This window comes from Anastrepha obliqua, chromosome 4 (genome assembly GCF_027943255.1).
Source record: "Anastrepha obliqua isolate idAnaObli1 chromosome 4, idAnaObli1_1.0, whole genome shotgun sequence".
In the NCBI taxonomy this organism is placed as follows: Eukaryota; Metazoa; Arthropoda; class Insecta; order Diptera; family Tephritidae; genus Anastrepha; species Anastrepha obliqua.
Window position 1 is genome coordinate 102,041,774 of NC_072895.1, and position 22,565 is coordinate 102,064,338.

Sequence of the window (22,565 nt, forward strand, 5' to 3'; positions counted from 1 at the left end):
CGCCACCGCTACTGCCACCGCGGTCACTGTAGCCACCTTCGCCAACATACCGACTTACTTAGTCAGCGCGCATTGATCGCTCTTGAATTCTTCACGGTAAAGCGCTAAAGATAGGTATGCATGTGTGTGCGGTTCGTTTCGTATATGCGCTGTCCACAGTTCGCATATCCATTTATCCGCATATCCGCCGCCTAACCAACAGCCTGTCCATTTGCCCGATTGCCCGATTGTCCAATTGTCTATTTGGAACTTCTTGAAGTCAAGCAACGAACTTCATTCTTAACCTCAGCAACCGTGAACTTGATTAAAAAGCATTTCGCACATCACTCAGTTCACCAAACGAGCGCCAACAAACATACCTACAAGTATACCGAAATGAAAATACGTTGATGTACATATGTACGTACGTAGTATGTATACAGATATAAGTGTGCATGTGTTTGAATGACTTGTGAATGCTGTGGAGCCGTAGGGCATTGAGCAGCACTGCCATTGGATCGCATCACATTAGTAACCATCCCAATTGTTACCTGTCCTCAAACAAAAACAAAACTAACAAAACTATATGTTGGATCGCAGCTCATGTGTGCGTGAGTGTGTGTGAATTTACTTGCCACTGCCAACACTGCCGTCACGGGCTCAAAGGATTAAACACAGCATTCACACACAAACAAATAATAGCCGAGTTTAAGCGAAGCAAAGCGACAAAGCGACAATACACACAAGTCAAAGAAGTCGAAATTAAAGTCAAAGAAGAAGTTAAAGACGAAGCCGCCGCGGTAAAGAATTACTTCATGACTGACTTCAGCTTCGTCGTTGGCTTTAGTGTTCTTGGCCGTGAAGAGTTTGTGTCAGTTGGTGTTTTGCAGCGATCTAGAAAGAACGTGTCTTTCTCCCGTTCACGGATCCAATAGTTACTCAATACACACACAAATACATAGCAACTACACATATACATAGATAAATTGTGGTGTAGTTCTATATATAATAGTGCAACAACTTGAAAAATTGGTTATTAGTGTTCGATTAATTGGCGGAAAGAGTCTTATTTGAAGAAGAAGAGTTTTGACGAAGAAATGGCGAAAATTATTTTAATCTGTTTACTGAGCGTGTTAGCCTGCGTCTCAGGTTTGTACAACATACACACAAGCATACGTAAATTTAAGTGAATAAGAATTTTTACTAGAAATAAGTTTTTGGAAAAAGGATGGGAAGTGTTGCTGATACGGAAGAAAATATATTTTTTTATAAATTTCCTTGCAAAAAAAACTTTTCGGTACAAAAAAGGCGTTTACCTAAATTTATGCTTTTTATGTACAAAAAAAAGGTATATTTTTTAAAAAACATCAATCACAGAGCCTCCGTTTGCGTGCCTTTTCTAAGTATAGACTGTTGCATACAAAGGCTAACACAGGCAAGCATGGAATTTTAATATGTGTGGAATCCTGTATGTATCTAGCGAAGGAAACTGTGAATTCTAAAAAGTATATTCACTTTTTTTTTAATTCAGAAAATGAAGAATTATTTATTTATGAACAGAAAAAGTCACATATTAAAAATAAAAAAAGGAAAAGAAAATTGATATATAAAATATAAAAAACAACATATAAGCGCAATTAAAATTAATTAAATAAGTAAAATATAAAAATATAAAATAAAACATTATAAAATATAGGAAGTCAGTTATAAGACACAATTAAAATAAAAGGAAAAAATAACTAAGAAAACATCAAAAACAAAAATGAGTGATTGCAATGAAGACAAATTGAATGGCAGCGTTATTAAGCTTTTGTAAAAAATAACACTGATTTTTTTTTGTTTTCTAATAATAAGTAGGGAAAATAATAAAAAAAAAATACAAAAAATTCAAACACAAATAATAAAACAAAATTTAAAACTAAAAAAGAAAATTCCATAAAATATTTAAATACTTATGAAAAATATATTATAGAAAAAATATAAAAATATTTAAGATATGGCAAAATAAAATATACAAATTATAACAAAAAATATAAAATATTAAAAAATAAGGCATGACAAAACGTGAAATATAAAGAAAAATATTTTAACAAAAAATAAAAAATATAAAAACAAGGTATGACAAACGATAAAATACAAAAAACAAGGTATGATAAAATATAAAATATAAAAAATATATTATAAAAAAATATAAAATTTGAAATAATTAAAATTTAATTTTTAAAAATAAGGCATGACAAAATAAAATATATAAATTATAACAAAAAATATAAAATAAAAAAAATAAGGTACGACAAAATAAAATATATAAATTATAACAAAATATATAAAATATAACAATAAGGAATGACAAAACGTGAAATATAAAGAAAAATATTTTAACAAAAAATAAAAAATATAAAAACAAGGTATGACCAAATATAAAATACAAAAAACAAGGTATGATAAAATAGAAAATATAAAAAATATATTAAAACAAATATAAAATTTGAAATAATTAAAATTTAATTTTAAAAATAAGGCATGGCACAATAAAATATACAAATTATACAATAACAAAAAATATTAAATAAAAAAAATAAGGTACGATAAAATAAAATATACAAATCATAACAGAAAATATAAAATAAAGAAATAAGGAATGACGAAACGTGAAATATAAAGAAAAATATTTGAACAAAAAATAAAAATATGAAAAAAGGTATGACAAAATATAAAATATAAAAAATATATTATAAAAAATATATAAAATTTAAAAAATGGGGCATGACAAAATAAAATATACAAATTATAATATAACAAACAAAATTAAATAATAAAAAATAAGGCATGACAAAACGTGAAATATAAAAAAGAATATTTTAACAAAAAATATAAAAAATATATTATGAAAAATATATAAAATTTAATTATTTCAAATTTTTTAAATAAAATATAAAACAGAAAAAATAAATTATAACAAAAAATATAAAATATGAAAATAAGGTATGATAAAAAGTAAAATATATAAAAAAACAATTTAACAAAAATTATAAAATATAAAAATATATTGTAAAAAAAATTCTAAACATTTGTAATAATTAAGTTTAAAAATAAAGGCACGACAAAACATGAAATACAAAAAATGAGGCAAGGCAAAATAAAACATGTAAATTATAACAAAAAATATAAAATATAAAAAATTAAGCATAACAGTATATAAAATTTGAAAAGTATATAATATTAAATATAAAAAACAAATATATATATATTTATATATAATAATTAGCACTTACAGACTTTTTTGGATGTTTGGCCGAGCTCCTCCTTCTGCTTATGGTGTGCATCATCTTGTTGTGCTACAATTGAAGAAACCTACAGCAGATATTTTTTGTTTAAAGCTTTTTCATGGCATAAATACTCTCGCAAGTTTGCCTTTGCCGGCCAAGGCGCGACCGCTATTATACAACAACTTTTCTATCAAAAATAAATAGGAGATATAAAAAACAAAATATAAAAAGATAAACAAAAAATAAGTTCTGACAAAATATAAAATTTAAAAAATAAGGCATGGCAAAATATAAAACATGAAAAATATATTAAATTTAAAAAACAAATAGAAAATAAAAAAATAAATAGAAAAAATATAAAAAAATATAAAATATATATATATAAGAAAATATAAATATAAGAAAATATAAAATATAAAAGATATATAATATTATAAGAAAAATATAAAATTTAATAAAGAACTTATGTCATAAAAAAAAAATTCATTTTTTCAAAAATATTGTAAAAATAATTTATTGCATTTCTACATAGAAAATTTACAATAGAACGATTTGCTAGTGATAGAGCATTAACACTAGAAAGGCAGTCATCGCGAAAAAGGAGGAATAACACATACTCGTATTCATTTACCGGATATGAGGGACGTGGGAGGTAACTACAATTATTAATAAACGCATTGTGTTTCTAATTGAACTTAAAAAACAGTCAAAATTACTACCTTGGCAATCTATTGGTGTTAAGAAAAATCAATGTCTAGTTGAAAAAGTTTGCTTATTCGCCGCACGTCGGAGCCTTGTATGGATACCTTTGAATGATCACCAAACGAAATTTTTATCTATTTTACGCATACATACACGGATTATTTTTTTAGTTGTCCAATATTATTAGTTATCCAGTTATTTTTGTATACCAGTGAACTTAAGTTTCCACAGAAATCTTCTACCGGACGACGGTGCGGCAAGTTTGGGGGATTCCGTCAATTCAACTTTTCGCTTATTTAACAACTTCTGCGTTCTAGCGACGTAATGATATGACGTTTATTTAGGCTACCAGACATAGATGTCTTGCTAATTACTTTGTAAGGAAAGGATTAAAAATTTTGCCTAAATATTATTTCTGTTATACTTCCTTGAACACTGCAAGACTACTTGACTTCTGTCAAGGTATCGAAATTCCTTTCTCGGATATTTCGATTTAGATTAGTTTTGGTTCAAATTTGTGTTTCAACTTCATGTTCAAATTGAACATATTTTAAAACATTATTTTAAAAAAATCAACCATTGCCGGCACCAGTGATTTGCTGAGGGGAAAATTACTTTCGTCATCCAAAACGTATGATTTTTTATTGAAATTTCGTAGCATCCAACGGCACTGGGACTTAATTTTAAATATTTGTTAGATTGTTTTTTGATTCCATAATTTCTCTTTTCTCCACAGAAACATAAAGAATATTTTTTTGTAAATAATAAGCAGAGAAAACTACCAAAATAGCAATAAAAAATGTAATATAAAACAAAATTAAAAATATAAAATATAAAAAACGTAATATAAAAATTAAAGAATTGGTATTATTAAAAATAAAAAAATTAATTAAAATACAAGTAATGCAAAATTAAAAAATATCAAAATGAACTAAAAAAATGAGTAACAATTCTACCATTCAAATAATTGTATTAATTTATGAAAAAAATAAATAAATAAACCAAGATAAATCTGCCAACTTTTTTTCTAATTTTCAAAGTTTCGCTTACTTTCCAGATAAATTTGACGCAAAGACACCATTTAAATTAAAAACATTTATACTTTTTCGAAATGCATTTTCGAGCTTTTTCCCAATTTACGAAAGGTCTCATATTGCTTTTTTAAAGAAAATTTCGCTCAAGTAAATATTAGGTTGGTGAATATGCTCCTAGCGTGTATTTACAGAAGAATTTTATTTAAACAAAAAATAATAATTATATCAATAATTTAATCAACTGTACGTTCGCCGTTGGGGTTTACATCCTCTTCCCACCTCTCGACCAATTTGTTGATGCCGTTCCGCCAAAAATCGCCTAGACTGGTGTTAAAGAACTTGTTGAGCCAGTTTTTAAGGGCCTCTTTGTTATCGAAGGCAACGCCCTTCAAATGGTTTGACAGGGAGCGGAAAAGATGGTAATCGGTCGGTGCAAGATCCGGAGAATACGGCGGATGCTGAAGGACCTCCCATTCGAGTTCTTGGGGAATGCGGCTTTGACGACTTACGGCAACATAGGGCCGGGTGTTGTCGTGAAGGAGTATGGTTTGACCATGTCGATCACTTCCGGCTTGACTATGCACACCCAGTCCCACCAAACACATATCATGATCTTCTTTGGCTTTGATCTTTGGCGTATCTCCTGGAGCCACCCATTCCTTTATTTGCTTCATATTGATGTATAAGGACATTTTCTCATCTCCCGTGTCCCGTGTCGTACAAAAAGCGTTGTTTATTCGAAGACAACTTTCTTTGTTTTTTTTTTTTCATAGAGTTGCGTGAGGCACCCAGGCCTCCAATTTTACGGTAAATCTCATTGAGTGAAGGTGGTTGAGTATCGTTTTATGATCGCAGTTCATTTTTTCCGCCCAATTCACGACTGGTTTGGCGACCGATCTCTTTCAAAAGTGATTTGAGACGTTCTTTATCGGATTCGGAAGACCATCCGCTGGGGGACGTGTCATCGACGTCAAAGTCGCCAATTTGAACTTTGCAAAACATTTTCGTACCGAAGACACCTTCTCCATACACGTCGCAAATGTCCCAGGCAGCTTCGCTAGCTTTTTGAACTCGATGACAAGCAAAGAAGAGCAGGTGTCGAAAATGATGATTTTTGCCTTCTGGGTATTCCATTTCTAAGCCTCAAAAGTAATAAAAAATTAAATAACTCAAAAATACAATTAACTTAGTTTTGTGGAGCAGAAAGAGTTTTATCGAATGAATACTTACTTACCCTTTGCCAAACAGCGAACAAATCGTTGCAAAATAAAATAAAATATAAAAACGCAACAAATTCCAATTGCTTGTTGGATAGTTCGAATAGGCGAATGAGGGATAAATTGTTCTCGAGGGTGTAAGCGCCAATTATTTATTTTGTTCTCATTTTTATAAAACTATTTATTAAAAAACAACTCACCAGCATTTCCATTGCTAAAAATATGAAACGAATGAAAAGGGAAAAAAAATCGGGCATCGTAAATCGTTATGATACACCGTCATTGAGGTGATAGGTATATACTCGAATAAATAAATGAGTATATAATTAAAATAGCACCAAATTAAAAACTTAAGTTCCGCTTACCCCATACTTTCGTTAACTGTTAATCGCATTTCACAGTTAATAATTTCAAATATTTTTATTATAAATTTATTAGAACTTTATTAGAACAGCGTGCGCGATTTTTTGTTGCCGTCACCAACTCATTTAACATAAAACCATAAAAGCTCAACAAACTAATATAGCCAGCGGCCTTTTTTGTTCAAGTTAATTGTTAACGGTTCCACCAACAGTTGGCGAGGAGCAAATCAAATAATTCGCAGTGCATTGAGAATATTAATATAGAATATGACATAAAAAAGAACAACATTGATTAGTACTTTGGGCTATTGAAGAAATTGATGATTTGTTAATGTTCAGCAAGTGGAGCCAAATTGATTTGATTGAGGAATTATGTACTATAAATAATTATCATTATAATTATACTTCTACTTATACAAAATTTAAATTGGCAGGTTGTTCACCTTAAATTAAAATGTTCTTCTCTTTAATTCTTTATTTGCTCGAACTGTATCTCAAGCAGGCGAAATGTTATTTACACGAGTTATTTTGTTGGCATTTGCATAAAGTTTACAGAACTTGTTAGTGCTCGCTGTTAAATGTGCTGTTGTGTGCATAACATTGACGCCTATCGCGCTGTTGCTGACATAAAAGTACAAATATTATACCTTAATTCGTTTTTAAGATTAATGTTTCAGGATATCTATTTTTAGTTTTAAGATATGTTCAAACATTTTTTGTTTTTATTTTTATTTTTAATTTTAACCTCTTAAGATAGCCTTTTTGATAACCTTTTGTTTTTAAACTTATGCGGCGATTTTTGTGTGTCAAAGAATGAAAATAAGAATAAATATAATAATATAAAATAGTATTAGTAAAAACAAAAGGGTTTTCCAATAACCGGTGTTATTTTGATTTGATTATCGGTTATTAACGATTTTTATGGCCGGAATTGTATGGTATTGATCTGTACAACCTTTAAACCTGAAAAGTTTACCGACCGTGTTATCTCTCGAAGAGGTGATCACAATTGGCCACCGAGATCTTGTGATTTAGCACCTTGTGACTTTTTTCTTTGGGGCCACGTGAAAGAGAAGGTCTACGCCAACAGCCCAGGGTCGATTCAAGACCTCAAAGATGGAATTCGTAAGGCTATCGAGGAGATAGGGCAGCTATTTTGCAATTCGTTTATGAAAAATTTCATGAAAAGGATATTGTCCTGTAAGCGTGGACGTGGTGATCATTTGCCTGATGTTATTTTCCACTATTAACGGCATACCTTCCTCTTTATAATGAAATAAACATCCGATCATTTATATTAAAAAATAGCATTTTTCTTTGAATATCAAAATAACACCTCTCATAGGATAACCTTTTAATAGGTCTATGGATAAGTTCGTGCGGTTTTACAACAGATGGCGTAACTTGATTATTATTCCATCGATCCACATTTCCAAACATTCATTGGAGAGCTACTGTCGTAAGGCACAAACGTCAGTATAAGTTTTTTATTTGAAGCGTAAACAACAATATTTTTACCACACTTGAAAATGTCGAATTTCGTGCCAAATAATGTGTTTTTGCGGGGAATTCTTTAATATGAAGAAAAAAGCAGCCGAAAGTCATCGTATCTTGGTGGAAGTTTATGGTGAGCATGCTCTAGCTGAGCGAACGTGCCAGAAGTGGTTTGCATGCTTTAAAAGTGGTGATTTTGGCCGCGCCGCCAAAGTTCATGGATACCGAATTGGAGGAATTGCTCGATCAAGATCCGGCTCAAACGCAAGAAGAGGTTGCAAAAACTTTGGGAGTTGATCAATCAACCATTTCCAAACGTTTAAAAGCCATGGGAATGATCCGAAATTCAAATTTCGAAAAAAAACCGCACGAACTTATTCATTAAAAAAAATAAAAGCTTACATTCCGCAGAGCCTCCCCAAAGAGGTATTGCAGCCTAAGCTGAGCATTTTGTAGCTTTGTCCACTAAATGAACATTTCAAGCTCATTTCATTTCATTTCAATCCCTCCTGTGCGCATGACTAAAATGGTTTGGTGAAGCGCTGGAAAGTGTGGTACACATGGCCTCGCGGTCAGACTGGAGAGGTTTCAGGAGATAAGCGAAAATCAGAGCTATTTTTTCGTTTTTAGAAGATATATCTGCGTTTGATACTCTGCCCAGAGTGTGAACGCAACGATAGCTTGGTTGAAACTTCCGCTCCCTCTCTGCTTGAGCTCGCTTGGGGCTTCGGTGAAATGTTATGAATTATGGTGCTCACACTCACCAACGTAAACGTACGCTCGTATCAGCTGATACGATAAAACTAATGAGAGACCCATGTAAATGAATTCTCACCACTCTTCTGTTCCGTAGTATCGTAGATGGTTGTTTCATCGAGTCAGCTGATACGGGCGTATGGGCGCACGTTGACTTTGGGGAGCGTGAGCACCATTAGCATCAAAGCGTTCATTAACTCCTTGGGTATGGATTTATTTGAGAAAATATTCACATGTAGAATGGACTTTTTTTTTTGGTTGCTTGCAGTAGATGTAAAAGTACTACATTTTGTGTATGAATTCATTTTTTCTAAAATATTAGAGTGGGGAAAAAGAAATGCATTATTTTGGCGCAAATGGCTTAAAAGTGTTTTATAATCGATCTTTACCTCCTGGGCGATGCTAAGGCTACTAACATGTCGGTTAACTTCGGTTATTTCTGTGATTTTATCGACATTTTCTTTAACATCAAAAATTCCTGAACGGAATCGACGAAAACAAAATTGCACGTAATATGCCAAAGGCTGGTTTTTTAAGAGCTATAGGAAAGTTTTTCAAAAAAACACACGTAAAATTCAAAAAAATGCATGCAATTTTTATTTAAATCGATAGTACAGTCCATGGATGGAACGATGAGCTGTATGAGCTTTATGACGACATAGACATAGCGCAGCGAATAAAGATCTAGCGGCTACGTTGGCTGGGTCATGTCTTCCGAATAGATACAAACGCTCCGGCTTTGAAAGTATTCGATGTGGTACCACCTGGGGGTAGCAGAGGAAGAGAAAGGCCTCGTCTGCGTTGGAAAGATCAGGTGGAGAACGACTTGGCTTTACTTGGTGTGTCCAATTGGCGCCGGTTAGCACGACAAAGAAACGACTGGCGTGCTTTGTTAAACTCGGTCAAAATCGCGTAAGCGGTTATCGCGCCAATTAAGAAGAAGAAGTACAGTCCATATAATTTAATGTTTGAAGATTATTTCATGCAAATGTTGACCGCGACTGCGCTTCAAATGGGCCATCCGCTTAGTCAAATTTTGGCACACTCTTTCCAATGTTTCGGACGGTTTCTCACATATAAATGCTTTAATGTTCTCTTCCAATGTGTTAATTGAAGCAGGTTTGTCTGAATAGACATGAGCTTTAACATAGCCCCACAGAAAATAATCTAAAGACGTTATATCGCATGATCTGGGTGGCCAATTGACAGGTCCCGAACGTGAAATAAAATGTTCACCGAACTCGCCTCTCAACAAGTCCATTGTTACGCGTGCTGTGTGGCATGTGGCACCGTCTTGCTGAAACCACATATCATACAAGTCAAACTTTTGTATTTTGGACGGTAGCGCTCACCATTCACAGTTACGTTACAATTCGTAGCATCTTTGAAGAAGTACGGTCCAATGATACCTCCACCCCATAAACCGCACCAAACTGTGACCTTTTCTGGATACATTGGTAGCTGTTGCACCAAACTGTGACCTTTTCTGGGTACATTGGTAGCTCTTGCAATTCTTCTGGCTGATCTTCACTCCAAAATCGACAATTCTGCTTATTTACGTACCCATTGATCCAAAAATGAGCTTCGTCGCTGAACACAATTTTTCGATAAAAAAGTGGATCTTAATCATTTTTATAATAAAATTCAATGATTTGCAAGCGTTTTTCGTTTGTAAGACGAATCGTGATTGTTAAATTATAGACCAAACTGAAGATGTTTGACAGTGAAACAAAACACGAAATGTGCGTCAGCTGCTTAAACCAACTGTTTAAAAAGATAATAGCTAAAAAAATCACCCGTTATTACAGTATCGACACCATAAACACCACTCACAATTTCAGCTTGCAGCTTGGCTTGCATTTTCGCCTTTATCAAAGCAAAACTTTAAAATGCACCGAATTTTCTCTTTGTTGACTTCCATTGTTAACACCCTGTAACTCACAACTGAATGGAATAAACAAAACACAGCAAACAATTTTTTTTAATGTGAAATGTCACTTTGACAACGAGCATAAACTTTAAATTGTTTGATCAATACTTTACGAGATTTCGATCTCTACAGCCATCACATGCCGACAACTGTGCATGTTAAATATTGACTAAACGCATATCACGTCTTAGATACGTCATCCGCTCCTAGGGCAAACAACGGCATGACGTACCTTGGACGTCGAATGTACCCAAGGGGTTAAAAAGCATCGCGGTGGCCAATTCCTTCACTCTGCTCAGATCCCTCACTTTATTACTGGACCATGGCGATGAGCTTGGCTACGTACCACTTATCATGTCTATGAGAGAGAAGGTATACTGACTAATGACATGTCTGACTATTCGTTCATAATTACCAAGCAACTTGTAAGGTGTTGACTGGCACCCGAGGTACGACAAAATGGTAACTTATCAGTAAGTAAAATCGACGGCGCTACATAAGCCCAGTCATTATAAAAGTGTCAGCTGTCTAGCAGGAAGCATGCAAAGAGTTAGAAGACACACTGAACACAAAAATCTGATTTAAGTGATAATCACTTTAGAGTATTTTCTTGGCCAATAAAGTAATGATAACTTCATTCATAAACCTTAATTGTAAACCAGAATTGGCGCCATTCTCTGAAAATTTGTAGCTCTTAGCAAACACGATAGCAGCCTTAAATCTTTTTCATTCTTGGCTAGAAAAAACGGATTTGTGGCATACACTTGGTATGAAAAGGGGGGCTTCCTATTCCAACTTAGGCCGTTTTGTTCTTTTCTGTGCTTCTTTTGTTTAATTTAACACTTGAAACCAAATAAATGCGACTCATATTGAATGAGTCATGTGTGTATGTGACCAAACAAATTTTTTGTTTTGCCTTTTTCATTTTTGGTTTGTTTGTTTCTGTTGACCTTTTTCAATGCACTACCCAAAAGGAGTGCGCGCATACCGGTCCCATTTACGTGTACGGACATTCCTTAAGGCACTTAGGCATACAAACATAAAATGTTGCATACATTTGTATTAACTCAGTATGTAAATATATGCACGTATGTAAGTGCATTGCTTAAGAAAGCCAATCAGACAGCCATTCATCCAGCTTTAGCGACACAGGAGGTGACTGTCACGTTTTCTCATCTTCGACATTCGTCAAAAATATCGTTTTTAAAGAAGTAAAACAAAAAATATGCATACTTATAAGAAAAACAATTAACATATGCATAAACATACATACATACATACATGCATACATACACACACATATGAATGCTTTAAGTGGAAGAAGTCGAAAATATCAATGAAAGCACACGACGACTCGTCCGCTAAGTAAATATGTGCATGAGCATGTGGATGTACGTATGCACGTATGTACGTATGTATGTATGCATGTATGTATATGCTGGGTATGTTTGTATGGAGTAAAGTGTGTTTGTCACAATTGTTGGCATTCTTTTTTGCCACCCAGCTGCATGGCTGAGGCGCGCTCTACCCATCTCTGCCGCCTGGACGACGTTGGTTTGCTTGTAGCTGAAACAACAAAAATAAATAAATAAATGAAATTAAACGAAAAAACCTCAACCATTTGTACTCTCCTCCTTATTAAAACTATGCTCACACTTCAAGGTGCTGCAAACATTCATCGGAAGTGGGAAACTCATGTCCAGAATAATTTATATACTCGAATTGTACTTAGATACCAATGCGGATTGAGTCCCTTAACCAACAAGAAAATAATGGAAATTTTATTTAAAAAGTATAAAAAACGTTAATGAAACAAACAGACAATTCGATTTCGCTTTTATATATATACATATACACTCACACACACATAGATACGTACTTGCAATTGCAACACTTGATGGGTTTAGCTCAAAGATAGTAAAAATGAATTAATAAAATATAATAAGTTACATACCCATAGAGGCTATTTATAATGCTGTTCAATCGTAATTTGTATTCGCAGGGCAACGCATCACCACCATTCACCTGGATGGCGTTCAATACTTCATTAGCCGCATGAATCCCTATTCACCCGAGCTCAACTATTTCCTGGCCTATCAGTATTGTCGTTCATTAGGTCTGCAATTGGCGTCCTTTGAAACAAAAGAGAAAGCTGAGTCGATGACCACATACTTGAAGAATGCCGGCTATGGCAATTATGATTTCTGGACTTCCGGTAATCGCTTGGGCACGGGCATGTTCCTATGGATGAGTACTGGGCTGCCGTTTAATGCGACTTTTGACTTCTTCGAGAATTCAGCTGATGCTATACAAGCCGGTCTGCTGGATCCAGTTGATCACAATAGCAATACATCACCACAGCGGACGGCGCGCGACAGGTAAGTGACGAGGAATGATGATTGAGTGATTTTATTTTAAGCGAGTAATATGAAACTCGGCCGTCGTAGCTGAAAGGGTTGGTGTGTGACTACCACTCCGTGCATGAAACAACAAAATGATAAAACAAGCCTTTTCTAATAGCTGTCGCTCCTCGGCTGGCAATGGCAAACTTTCGAGTGTATTTCTGCCAAAAAAGGCTCCTCATAAAAATATCTGCCTTTTGGAGTCGGCTTAAAACTTTTGGCCCCTGCATTTGTGCAAAAACATCAAGACACACGCCACAAATAAGAGGAGGAGCAACGCCAAACACCTAACAAAAGTGTGCGCGCCAATTATTTATATTTATGTTTGGAATATTTAAATAAAACAAAACAGCGTTAATTTTCAGACAAATTTATGGTACTTTATCTCCCGTCTGAAGCTACATACATGCGCCAACGTTTAACCCAGTCCTCCATGCACCTCTGGTAGGTCGACGAAGGGATTGCCTTCAGCTCCTTCGTCGCATTCTCTTTGATCTCCTCTATCGACTGAAATCTCCTTCCACGAATTGGTAACTTCAATTTGGGAAACAAAAAGAAGTCGCACAGGGCCATACCAGGTGAATACGGTGCTTGCACGATGGTATTTACTTGTGGTTTGGTCAAATAATCCAACACAATTTAGGCTCGGTTATCATCATGCAAAATCCAGAATTACAGAATACAGCCCTACCAACATAACAATAAACCTCAAGTTTTTCAACATTTCAACCAACTTAAGACACCTGAAGCTTTCGCTCAGTCTGTCTTTAGGTTGGGCTACATTAGAGCTGCTCTTAAAAAGTAGTTCACGCGGTCAAAAAAAGCCACCCCGAGCTTTTGGAGAATCCAAAAAACCTCCAATGAAACTGGTCTTCAAAAAAATAGTCGCTCAGAAAACTGCAGCGCATTCCTCGAAAACAGGGGTATTCGCACAGCAAGTGCTGAGCAAATGCTACCTCTTCTTTGTCTCGAAAACTTATACAAAAATGATTATGTGAGGCTCCTAACCTAGCGGTCATTAGGGTAATAGTTGTACAGTGTCCCAATATTGTTCACGTGAAAAGTTGCGCATTTCTGCTTCAAATGTTTAGAACGATTCGTGTTCTGCCTTCATCGTTCTCTGAATATGAATAAAAGTGAATGTTGTGCTCTGCAAATATCCAGATTAAAAGTTGTCACGTCACCTGCTGTTCTAGACTTCTCCCTAGCCTGCGAAATCAGAAAACCCAGCAGGGCTTTTATGCTTGGAAACGCTTGAGAAGCGGTATTAGAGGTTTTCCTAGTGCACTACTCTACTTCTGCATTTTCCGAAACACCACCATGGCCTGGAATGCAGTACACACGAACACTGTGTAGTCGCTGTTTTTGCCTCTCTTTTTGTATTAGAGAACCGAGGCTCATCCGCCTTCTGAGGGAATAAGATTTGCCTCGGATACGGATTTCTCATTACTTCGAGCTTCCAAAAGGAGATATTCACTTTTTTTTAAATAGTTAGCTAGTCAGCTTTATCAAGTCAATCCTTTTTCGCGATATAGTCTATACTGAGAACATGGTTACAAAAAGTGCTTATTATATAAAGGGTGATCAATTTAGATGTATAGAATTAGTAGCGCTGTCTTGTTGAAACCAAATGTTGTGGAGATGACGGGCTTGAATCCCCGGCCTCAAAAGTCGTTTATCATGGACGATAGCGTTCGCCATTCACTGTTACATTGGCGCCAGCCTTGAAGAAATATGGGCCGATGATTCCTCTAGCACATAGGTCGCACCAAACGGTTGTTTTCAATGGATGTAATGGTTGTTCTTGAATGGTTTTGGGATACTTCGGGTAAGCCAAAAATGGATCTCATCGCTGAACATCGAAAGTTGGTCTGAGCGCGCGATGAACTCTTTCCACAGAGCGTGATTTTTGTAATACAATTGTACGATTTGTAAACGTTTTATTTAGTAGTCACACGTGCTCTGCCAAAAACGGGTTATTGGAAAAAGTACCTCCAATCTGATCACCCTTTAGTAGTTACTAATTCTTGATTTACTTTTAATCACCAAATTTTTTATTTGAAAATTGTTCGCACTGCTAACTTTCGTTCCTTTTCACCATTTAACCCTCTACAGCAGTAGCGGCGCCGAGAAGGGTTGCGTCATTTTGAAACAGCCAACCTTAAAGTGGATGCCCGAAGATTGTTCGGCCGTGAAAGATTTCATCTGCGAACAGACCCGATGCTATTACTACAACTATGGCAGTATTCCAGTCTCGTCGGCGCAGGGGTAAGGACACCAATCAATACTCACTGAATAAATCAACCTACAACAAAACAATAAAAAATATCAAAAGAAAAAAACACACTCACTCACTGACAATAACAACAAAACTAAGCAGAAAATAAAAATAAATAAAATAAGTAAATGAAAAAGGCGAGAAGTAAGAAATAAATAAAAGAGATCACAAAAATATTTAAAAAAAGTATTTAACAAAGAACAAAAAAATGGAAATGAAGGAGAAACGGAGTGCAGAAGTCTTAAAAAAAGTATTGTAAAAATTATCGAAAGAATATTACAAAAATTTGAGCAACACGACAAATATTGGCACAAAACAACAAAAACAAAAAACACAGAAAATATTTAAGGATTTAACAGAAATAGTAACAGCAGAGTGAACTTGTGAAATTATTAATTAAAGTAATATATTTTAACTACTATTCCAATTTTTGTAAAACTGAGTACATACATTCACCAACACAAGCGCGTCAATGAAGCGTCAATAAAAATACATACAAATATAGGTGAGCTAAACCCCAAATCATAAAAATACAATAAAAATAGAGTTAAAACACATAAGTAAAAGCTAATACTTCATTAACTCGAACACAGTGACTCGGAAAATTGTTCAGCGCAAGCTAAAGATATTTTTTATATATTGATTTTTTTTATAAAAAGAAAACTAATTATAGGATTTTGTTAAAAAAACTTGTTTGATTTAAGAAAATTGAAAAAATAATAAAACTAAAAATTAACTGATAATGAATTAAAACGAATGAATAATGACTGAGTGAATTCCTAAGTTCTTTGAAATTCGGTTTGAAATAAAATTACTATAATTAAAAAGCGAGTTTACACAAAATAAACGTGTTTTGTTTTTTATAAACTTTAGTTTTTATAAATTTTCATTTTTAATGAATAATTCTAGAAGCACTCTTTTCGGCTGCTCAAAGATTAACGATAAATTAGGTTAAAAATTAGCAGCAAAATTTTGGAAAAGGAGGCATAAAGGAAAAAAATATAAAATTATTCGTCATGAAAGGAGTTTCCAAGCAATTTTGGTACATGACTACCATTCGGAATTCAGAGAGAACGTTGGTTCGAATCTGGGTGAAACACCAAAATGAAGAAAAAGTGTTTTCTAGTAGTGGTCGCCACTCGGCAGGCAATGGCAAACCTCCGAGTGTATTTCTGCCATGAAAAAGCTCCTCATAAAAAATATCTGCTGTTCTGAGTCAGCTTAAAACTGTAGATCCCTCTATTAGTGGAACAACATCAAGACGCGCACCACAAATAGGAAGTGGAGCTCGACCAATTAAAGCATAAAAGTCGGACCTTAATCTTGTTTTGAAAATTTGCCATCATAAAAATATTTATGCGAAAATTCTATCTGTTTAGGAGGCAAATATAAAACTATTTTCGATTTTTTTTCACTGGTTCATTGCATCGAGATTTAGTAGATGTATTGGGGTTTTCGATTGGCTTTCAGGAGAAACTAATTGAATTTCTGTGAAAAAAAAGAATATACAATAATACATATAAAGGGTGTAGGGGTAAAGGGGGTTTTTTTAAGAGTTTGAGAACTTAAAATGACAATTCAAAACAGAAATGTTATGGGAATGAATTTTAGTTATCAGAGATAATCTCATGGCATTTATTTTTTAAATATGATATGCGGCACGGTTTATTTCCTCGGTCAAATTTTTGACTACTTTTTCCAATAAATCTGAATAATAAATCTAAATGAGCCCAATCAGCAAAAATGCGACGCAAACAATGGTCATTTAGCTTCATTTCTTGCACGAGCTGCCTATAAAATCAACGTAAACCAAGAATAATTACATAAAATTTGCCACTTAGTCGAAGAACAAAGGCCAACAAGTTGAGAACGACGACGCATCGACATTTCGGCGTCATCTTTAACACTTTGCTCTATGAACTTCGCACTTTATTTTTTATTTATTTTTTTTTTTTTTGCAAAGTAAATTTCCACAATTTGGAAGCGTTGTGCTGGCGTTAAACAATTCACGATGACTCGCCAAACCTTACTGAACAAAAATTACAACATATTTTGCCATCCTTAATGGTCAAACCATTGTTATCGATATCGATAGTTCGGATGCAGCTATAATAAAAAAATCACCCGATTGTTGTAATAAATTCATGCTGAAATGCATTGAGATGTAGCAAATGTGTGGAAGTTTGCAAGCAATAATGGCAAAAAAAAATTTTCAATTTCAAAATTTAAGCATTTTGTTTCGATTTAAGGACAAGCAAAAAATTAAAAAAAAAATTTATAAATTTATAATTATCATAAATTTATGCAAAAATATACCGAAAAAATTATGGGAAAATTTTAAAAAGAAAAAATAATTTTTATTTTCAGATACTAAAAAAAGGGCTTATTACAATAAATCTTAACAGATATTCATAACAAAAAATGTTTCAGAGCTTTTGAATTTCTTTTTAATTTCACCACATTTGCAGTTCGCTATTTGCCTTTCCAAGTATCAAAAATTCAAACAATGCAATAAATATCTCTATAGAGAGATCAAAAACTATTTATTCGAAGGAGTATTTTAAAAAGTAGGCATCACATTTAGAGATTTGAAATTGTGAAAAAAATCGGAGTAAACTGCTTTAAAGTATTGTATGCCTTTAGGAATAAATGAAAACAAGAGAATGTAAATAAATACCACTAGGAGTTTTTCGCACAACGTCAAGTAGGTGATTAATGTTATTTTTTTTTACCTTGGCATGGTGCGTAGGTGTAAAGGTGCCACTTCTACCTTGCCGATGCCTTGGCATGCTTCCAGTAATTCATCATCAATAAAAAGGTTTCCTCATAAATTAAGCGTTAGGAAAATTTCAATTTATTTTTTATTTGGTTGTAGCTTCAGCGCTAAACATTTTCGATTTTTTAAGCAACAACTCTACAAAGCGAAAAAATTTGCAGAAAATTTTGAAAAAAAGGTTCCAAAAAATTTCGAATTTTCTAACACTGAAATACATTATATATATAGTATATTATACAGATTTTGGGAGGGTTTAAAAAGTTGCTAAAAATTATAAAAGAACAAAACAACAAGCACAGAAAAATTTAAAAACTTCCTTAGCTGTCACAAATATTCATTAAGTGTAGTTTCGAGAATTATGAATGAATATCAAACGGCGGCAGGCTAATCTCCTACCCTGTCAGAAATCAAATAGATTAACAAAACCAACGCAAGTCGAGTCTTGTCGAGGCCCTATGCTCCCAAGAGGCGGGAACAATGAAAAAACAAAATAAAAAAAAATCAAACGGCACTTTAGGCACTACCAGAGTGGCACTTTAATCTTTTTATTTCATCAAATGAGTTCAAATTATTTTAACTTAAAACTTAACAAAACTTTTAAAAAAATTCCAACAGAAATCGATGGAATTTCACAAAGAAAAAAGCCTCAAAATTAGATGAAAATTTTCAGAAGAAAATAATTTTGATACAAATTTTTATCGCGATAATTTAAGTATCTTTTAAAATTTTAACATTAGGAATTAAAAAAAAAATATTAAAAACTTAAAAAAATTAAAATTAAAAAGAAAAAGAAAAAATATTCATGACATTTAGATTTTAATAAAATTGTGGGATTTTTAAGAAAAAGTATATTTTATTCGAAATTTTAGTAATAAAAACATAAGCTGGATAAAGTCCACAAAAAAAAGGAGAAAAGAAAAAAAAAATGTAACTTTCAAGAAATAAAAAAAAGTATTAACAAATTCTAGATTTGAATAAAAACTATGAATAATAACAAAATTTTACATTCTTCAAAATTTGATATATAAAAGCATGCGTTGAACCATAAAACCCGCAAACAAGGAGAAAATATAAAAATAAAACAAAAAAAGTATTAATGAATTCTAGACTTAAATAAAAATTATGAATAATAAAAAAGTTAGAAATTTTTCAAATTTTGAAATATAAAAACTTGCGCTGAATAAGAAAGCCGTAAAAAAAGGAGAAAATAAAAAAAATTTTACTTTAAAAAAATTAGAAATTCTTCAAAATTCGAAAAATAGAAACCTGCGCTGCACAATTTCCCAAGTCACTGTATGCGCCTTATTTGCATCTATACGTTTTCATTAAGTGCAAATACAAATTATTAGAACGTTATAAGGCAATTATTCTGTCATTTTCAAGTTCAAATAACGTTCCTTTTCGCTACTAACAAAACAACAACCACAACAACAACAACAACAGCAATATACAATAAAAATAGCTTATATGCGTTAAAATAAATGTAATCTCTCGACATTAGCCATAAATCAGTTTTGTAAGCTTAGTACCCATCTCCACATCTACACGCCCACATACAACACACCCGTATTCGTACATGCTCGTATTGTATTCGTACTACATAGTATTCATACTTTTTATGATCGTACTAACCTGTTTAAAATCTCGTTTTTTTGTAAAAGTTGATAACAAATATTTTTATGAATTTCATGGTTTGGGGCTTAGCTGCTTGTACAACACAGAAAAAAAACATCAAAACAAAAAAAAAAAATGGAACGAAAACATAAAATCAAATAACAAACAGACAATAAGAAATGAAATTGCCATGTTTTGGTGCCTATCACTGATCGACTACCAATAAATCGTACGTTAAGGATTACACACCTCTTTTGTTGCTATTGTATCGGTTAACTCCAAGTACAGTTGTTTGTATGTACATATCTATGTATAAGTAGTGGCTTAAAACTCATACTTTTTTGCACCTCTAACAGCTTTATGTGACTTGTATGTGTAGGCGTAGGCGTGTGTGTGTGTGTACCCGTACGATTTGTTACACGGTCAAAAATACCGCTGTGGCAAATTAATGTGCCTAAGAGCATGCGCACACTCCCGCACACATGTACGCACGCACAGACTACCATAATTTTCGCAAAATTTCCAACTAGCTTCAGTTTTTTACTACCGAAAATGTAGTTCTAATTACATTTTTAATTGCTTTTCCTTTCACCTTGTCTTCGCACACAGCCGTCCCGTCACCTCTACAACTTCACGTCCCACTGTCGACCTAACAAAGCTGAGCCTATCCACGACTCCGTTACCGCTCACCATGTCCACATACACACCTTTCTCGAAGCGTTCACATCAGGATGATCACGATGAGCCGCAATTGTCATTCGTCTCCTTGAATCTCGATCATGATCTTGAGAGTGCCGAGGAAGAAGCGAAAAACGATGAACATGAACATGAACACCAACACGAACACGAACATGAACATGACAACTTTGATGCTGAAGATGAAGACGAAGATGATAAGAAGCGTACACTGCCCGTATACGAGAACAACAATTTGCATGCCATCAATAAGGAGTCCGTCGAACAACATGCCGAACAGGAAGCACACCAAGATGCCCAACAAGAAGGTGGCGAAGAGGAAGAAGATGAGACTGCTAATGAGGAGAATATTTCTGTCTCGCATGAGGATAGCTCCGATGATGTGGACACCAAGAGCAACAGTGTTGGCGAACATCAATTGAAAACATTACCTGTACCGGCTATTGCTGCACCCGCCGAAGTGCCCACCGTCGAAGTGCGTCTAAAGCAGATTTCGCAAGAAATCGAAAAGATGGCTGCAGCCAACAGTGAGAATCAACGTCATAACAATGCGCCTGTGGGTGTGCTACATCATGACAACAACGACGTCGATCGGCAATCATTCCTCTCACTCACCGATCTCATACGTACGCTTCGCCCCAACAATAAACAAATAATACCGCAAATCGATTCGGATTATTCGAATGCTATGCGCGTACTCGGCGAGACCTCCGAGGTGGTTAACAATGAGGAGGCGCACAAGTTCTATGACAAGGATATGCATTAAAGAGAAGAAGATTTGTGAAAGAGAGGCATAAAAACGCAGAGATGGAGCAAAAAGAAGATAGAAGCGAGAAAAATTAGAAATTAGAAGGGGAGATATCGAGCGCAAGCGCAGCGCACGCAAAAGCGTGAGAGCATGCACAATTGCAGAGCGGAAACGGAGATAATACCCTACATATACATAATTACATACAGATCTGACGATCTCGAATTTACGTTTATGCGGTACAAACTTTAAAATTGCAACTTTAAAAGGAATAACGAAAAGAAACTATGAATATAATATATGAATGAAAAATTGTGCCCACCTCTTTTGATGAGTAATCTCTTCCAAAGTAACTATTGATCTTCAACAAAAAAAAAATATCCTATATTTAATAATTTTGTCCACGGGCCACCGTCCTACAAACCCTCTAACTATATGACGATGCCTTAAAGTTTAGTAATTGTATGCTGCAGTGAAATATTTTTTACGATTTAAAACAAATCTTTGGAGCCTGAAAAGTATCAGAATCATTGCACGCTTCGGCAAGACGGTAGACTCACTTATTTGCCACAGGCAGATGAGTACACGAGATAAACGCATCTTTGCTCTCTCTTTCGGGCGATCAATTATTTTACCGAGGCGTGTGAGTACTTTCGTGGCGTTAGTATTAACAATTAAAAGTGAAAAGAAAAATAAAAATAAACATAAAGATTAAATTATATTTTAGTATGCGCTTGCAAAGAAACTACTTAGTACTTAACTTTCATGAATATATTTGCAATAATTTTATTTTAAATTATAACAAATTACATATACATACACACACATATACATACACATATTATTAATAAATATTTTATTCGAAATGAAAATAAAAAATAAATTGTAATTAAACAACGTACTTAGTTCGAGTGTGTACGAATTATGTAATATTTACTATACAAAATAAACAGTTACAATAGAAAGTATGTACCACAATCGATTGCTATCGGCAGTAAAACTAGACTTTTAAGTTAAAAATGATATGTATGTATTTGCAAATACACATCCCCGCTCAATGCATACGTAAGCATGTGTGAGTGTTATGTGTATTCAATAAAAATATACAAAAACCCATAAATGTTAATGAGTTATTAATGGATCTTTTTGTAAAAGGTGGTCTCCCTCTGATGTCTTCATTAATCTCAGCTAATGGAAATGCCAGAAAATGTGGGTCGTGTCAGAATGAGAGGGGTGTGAGATGAGGAAGCAGCAATTAAGATGCAAATATTTTATAGGGGAACAATGTATCTGAAGTGCATCTGTATT

The 22,565-nt window shown here is 33.8% G+C and overlaps 1 protein-coding gene across 1 annotated transcript; it reads left to right on the forward strand.

Moving 5' to 3' along the window:
* The first annotated feature begins 1,076 nt into the window (after window positions 1-1,076).
* Window positions 1,077-21,275, forward strand: LOC129244308 (pyrroline-5-carboxylate reductase 1). Its single transcript, XM_054881925.1, has 4 exons — window positions 1,077-1,128; window positions 12,746-13,121; window positions 15,261-15,413; window positions 20,423-21,275. Exons 1-4 carry the CDS (start codon window positions 1,077-1,079, stop codon window positions 21,273-21,275), a joined length of 1,434 nt encoding a protein of 477 aa, XP_054737900.1.
* Window positions 21,276-22,565: the final 1,290 nt, after the last annotated feature.

Excerpts from the sequence above, each read along its gene's own strand:
- LOC129244308 (XM_054881925.1), top strand. The coding sequence starts at position 1,077 with ATGGCGAAAATTATTTTAATCTGTTTACTGAGCGTGTTAGCCTGCGTC. Across the intron at positions 13,122-15,260 it reads CAGCGGACGGCGCGCGACAG|CAGTAGCGGCGCCGAGAAGG; the intron begins GTAAGTGACGAG and ends AACCCTCTACAG. Across the intron at positions 15,414-20,422 it reads CCAGTCTCGTCGGCGCAGGG|CCGTCCCGTCACCTCTACAA; the intron begins GTAAGGACACCA and ends CTTCGCACACAG.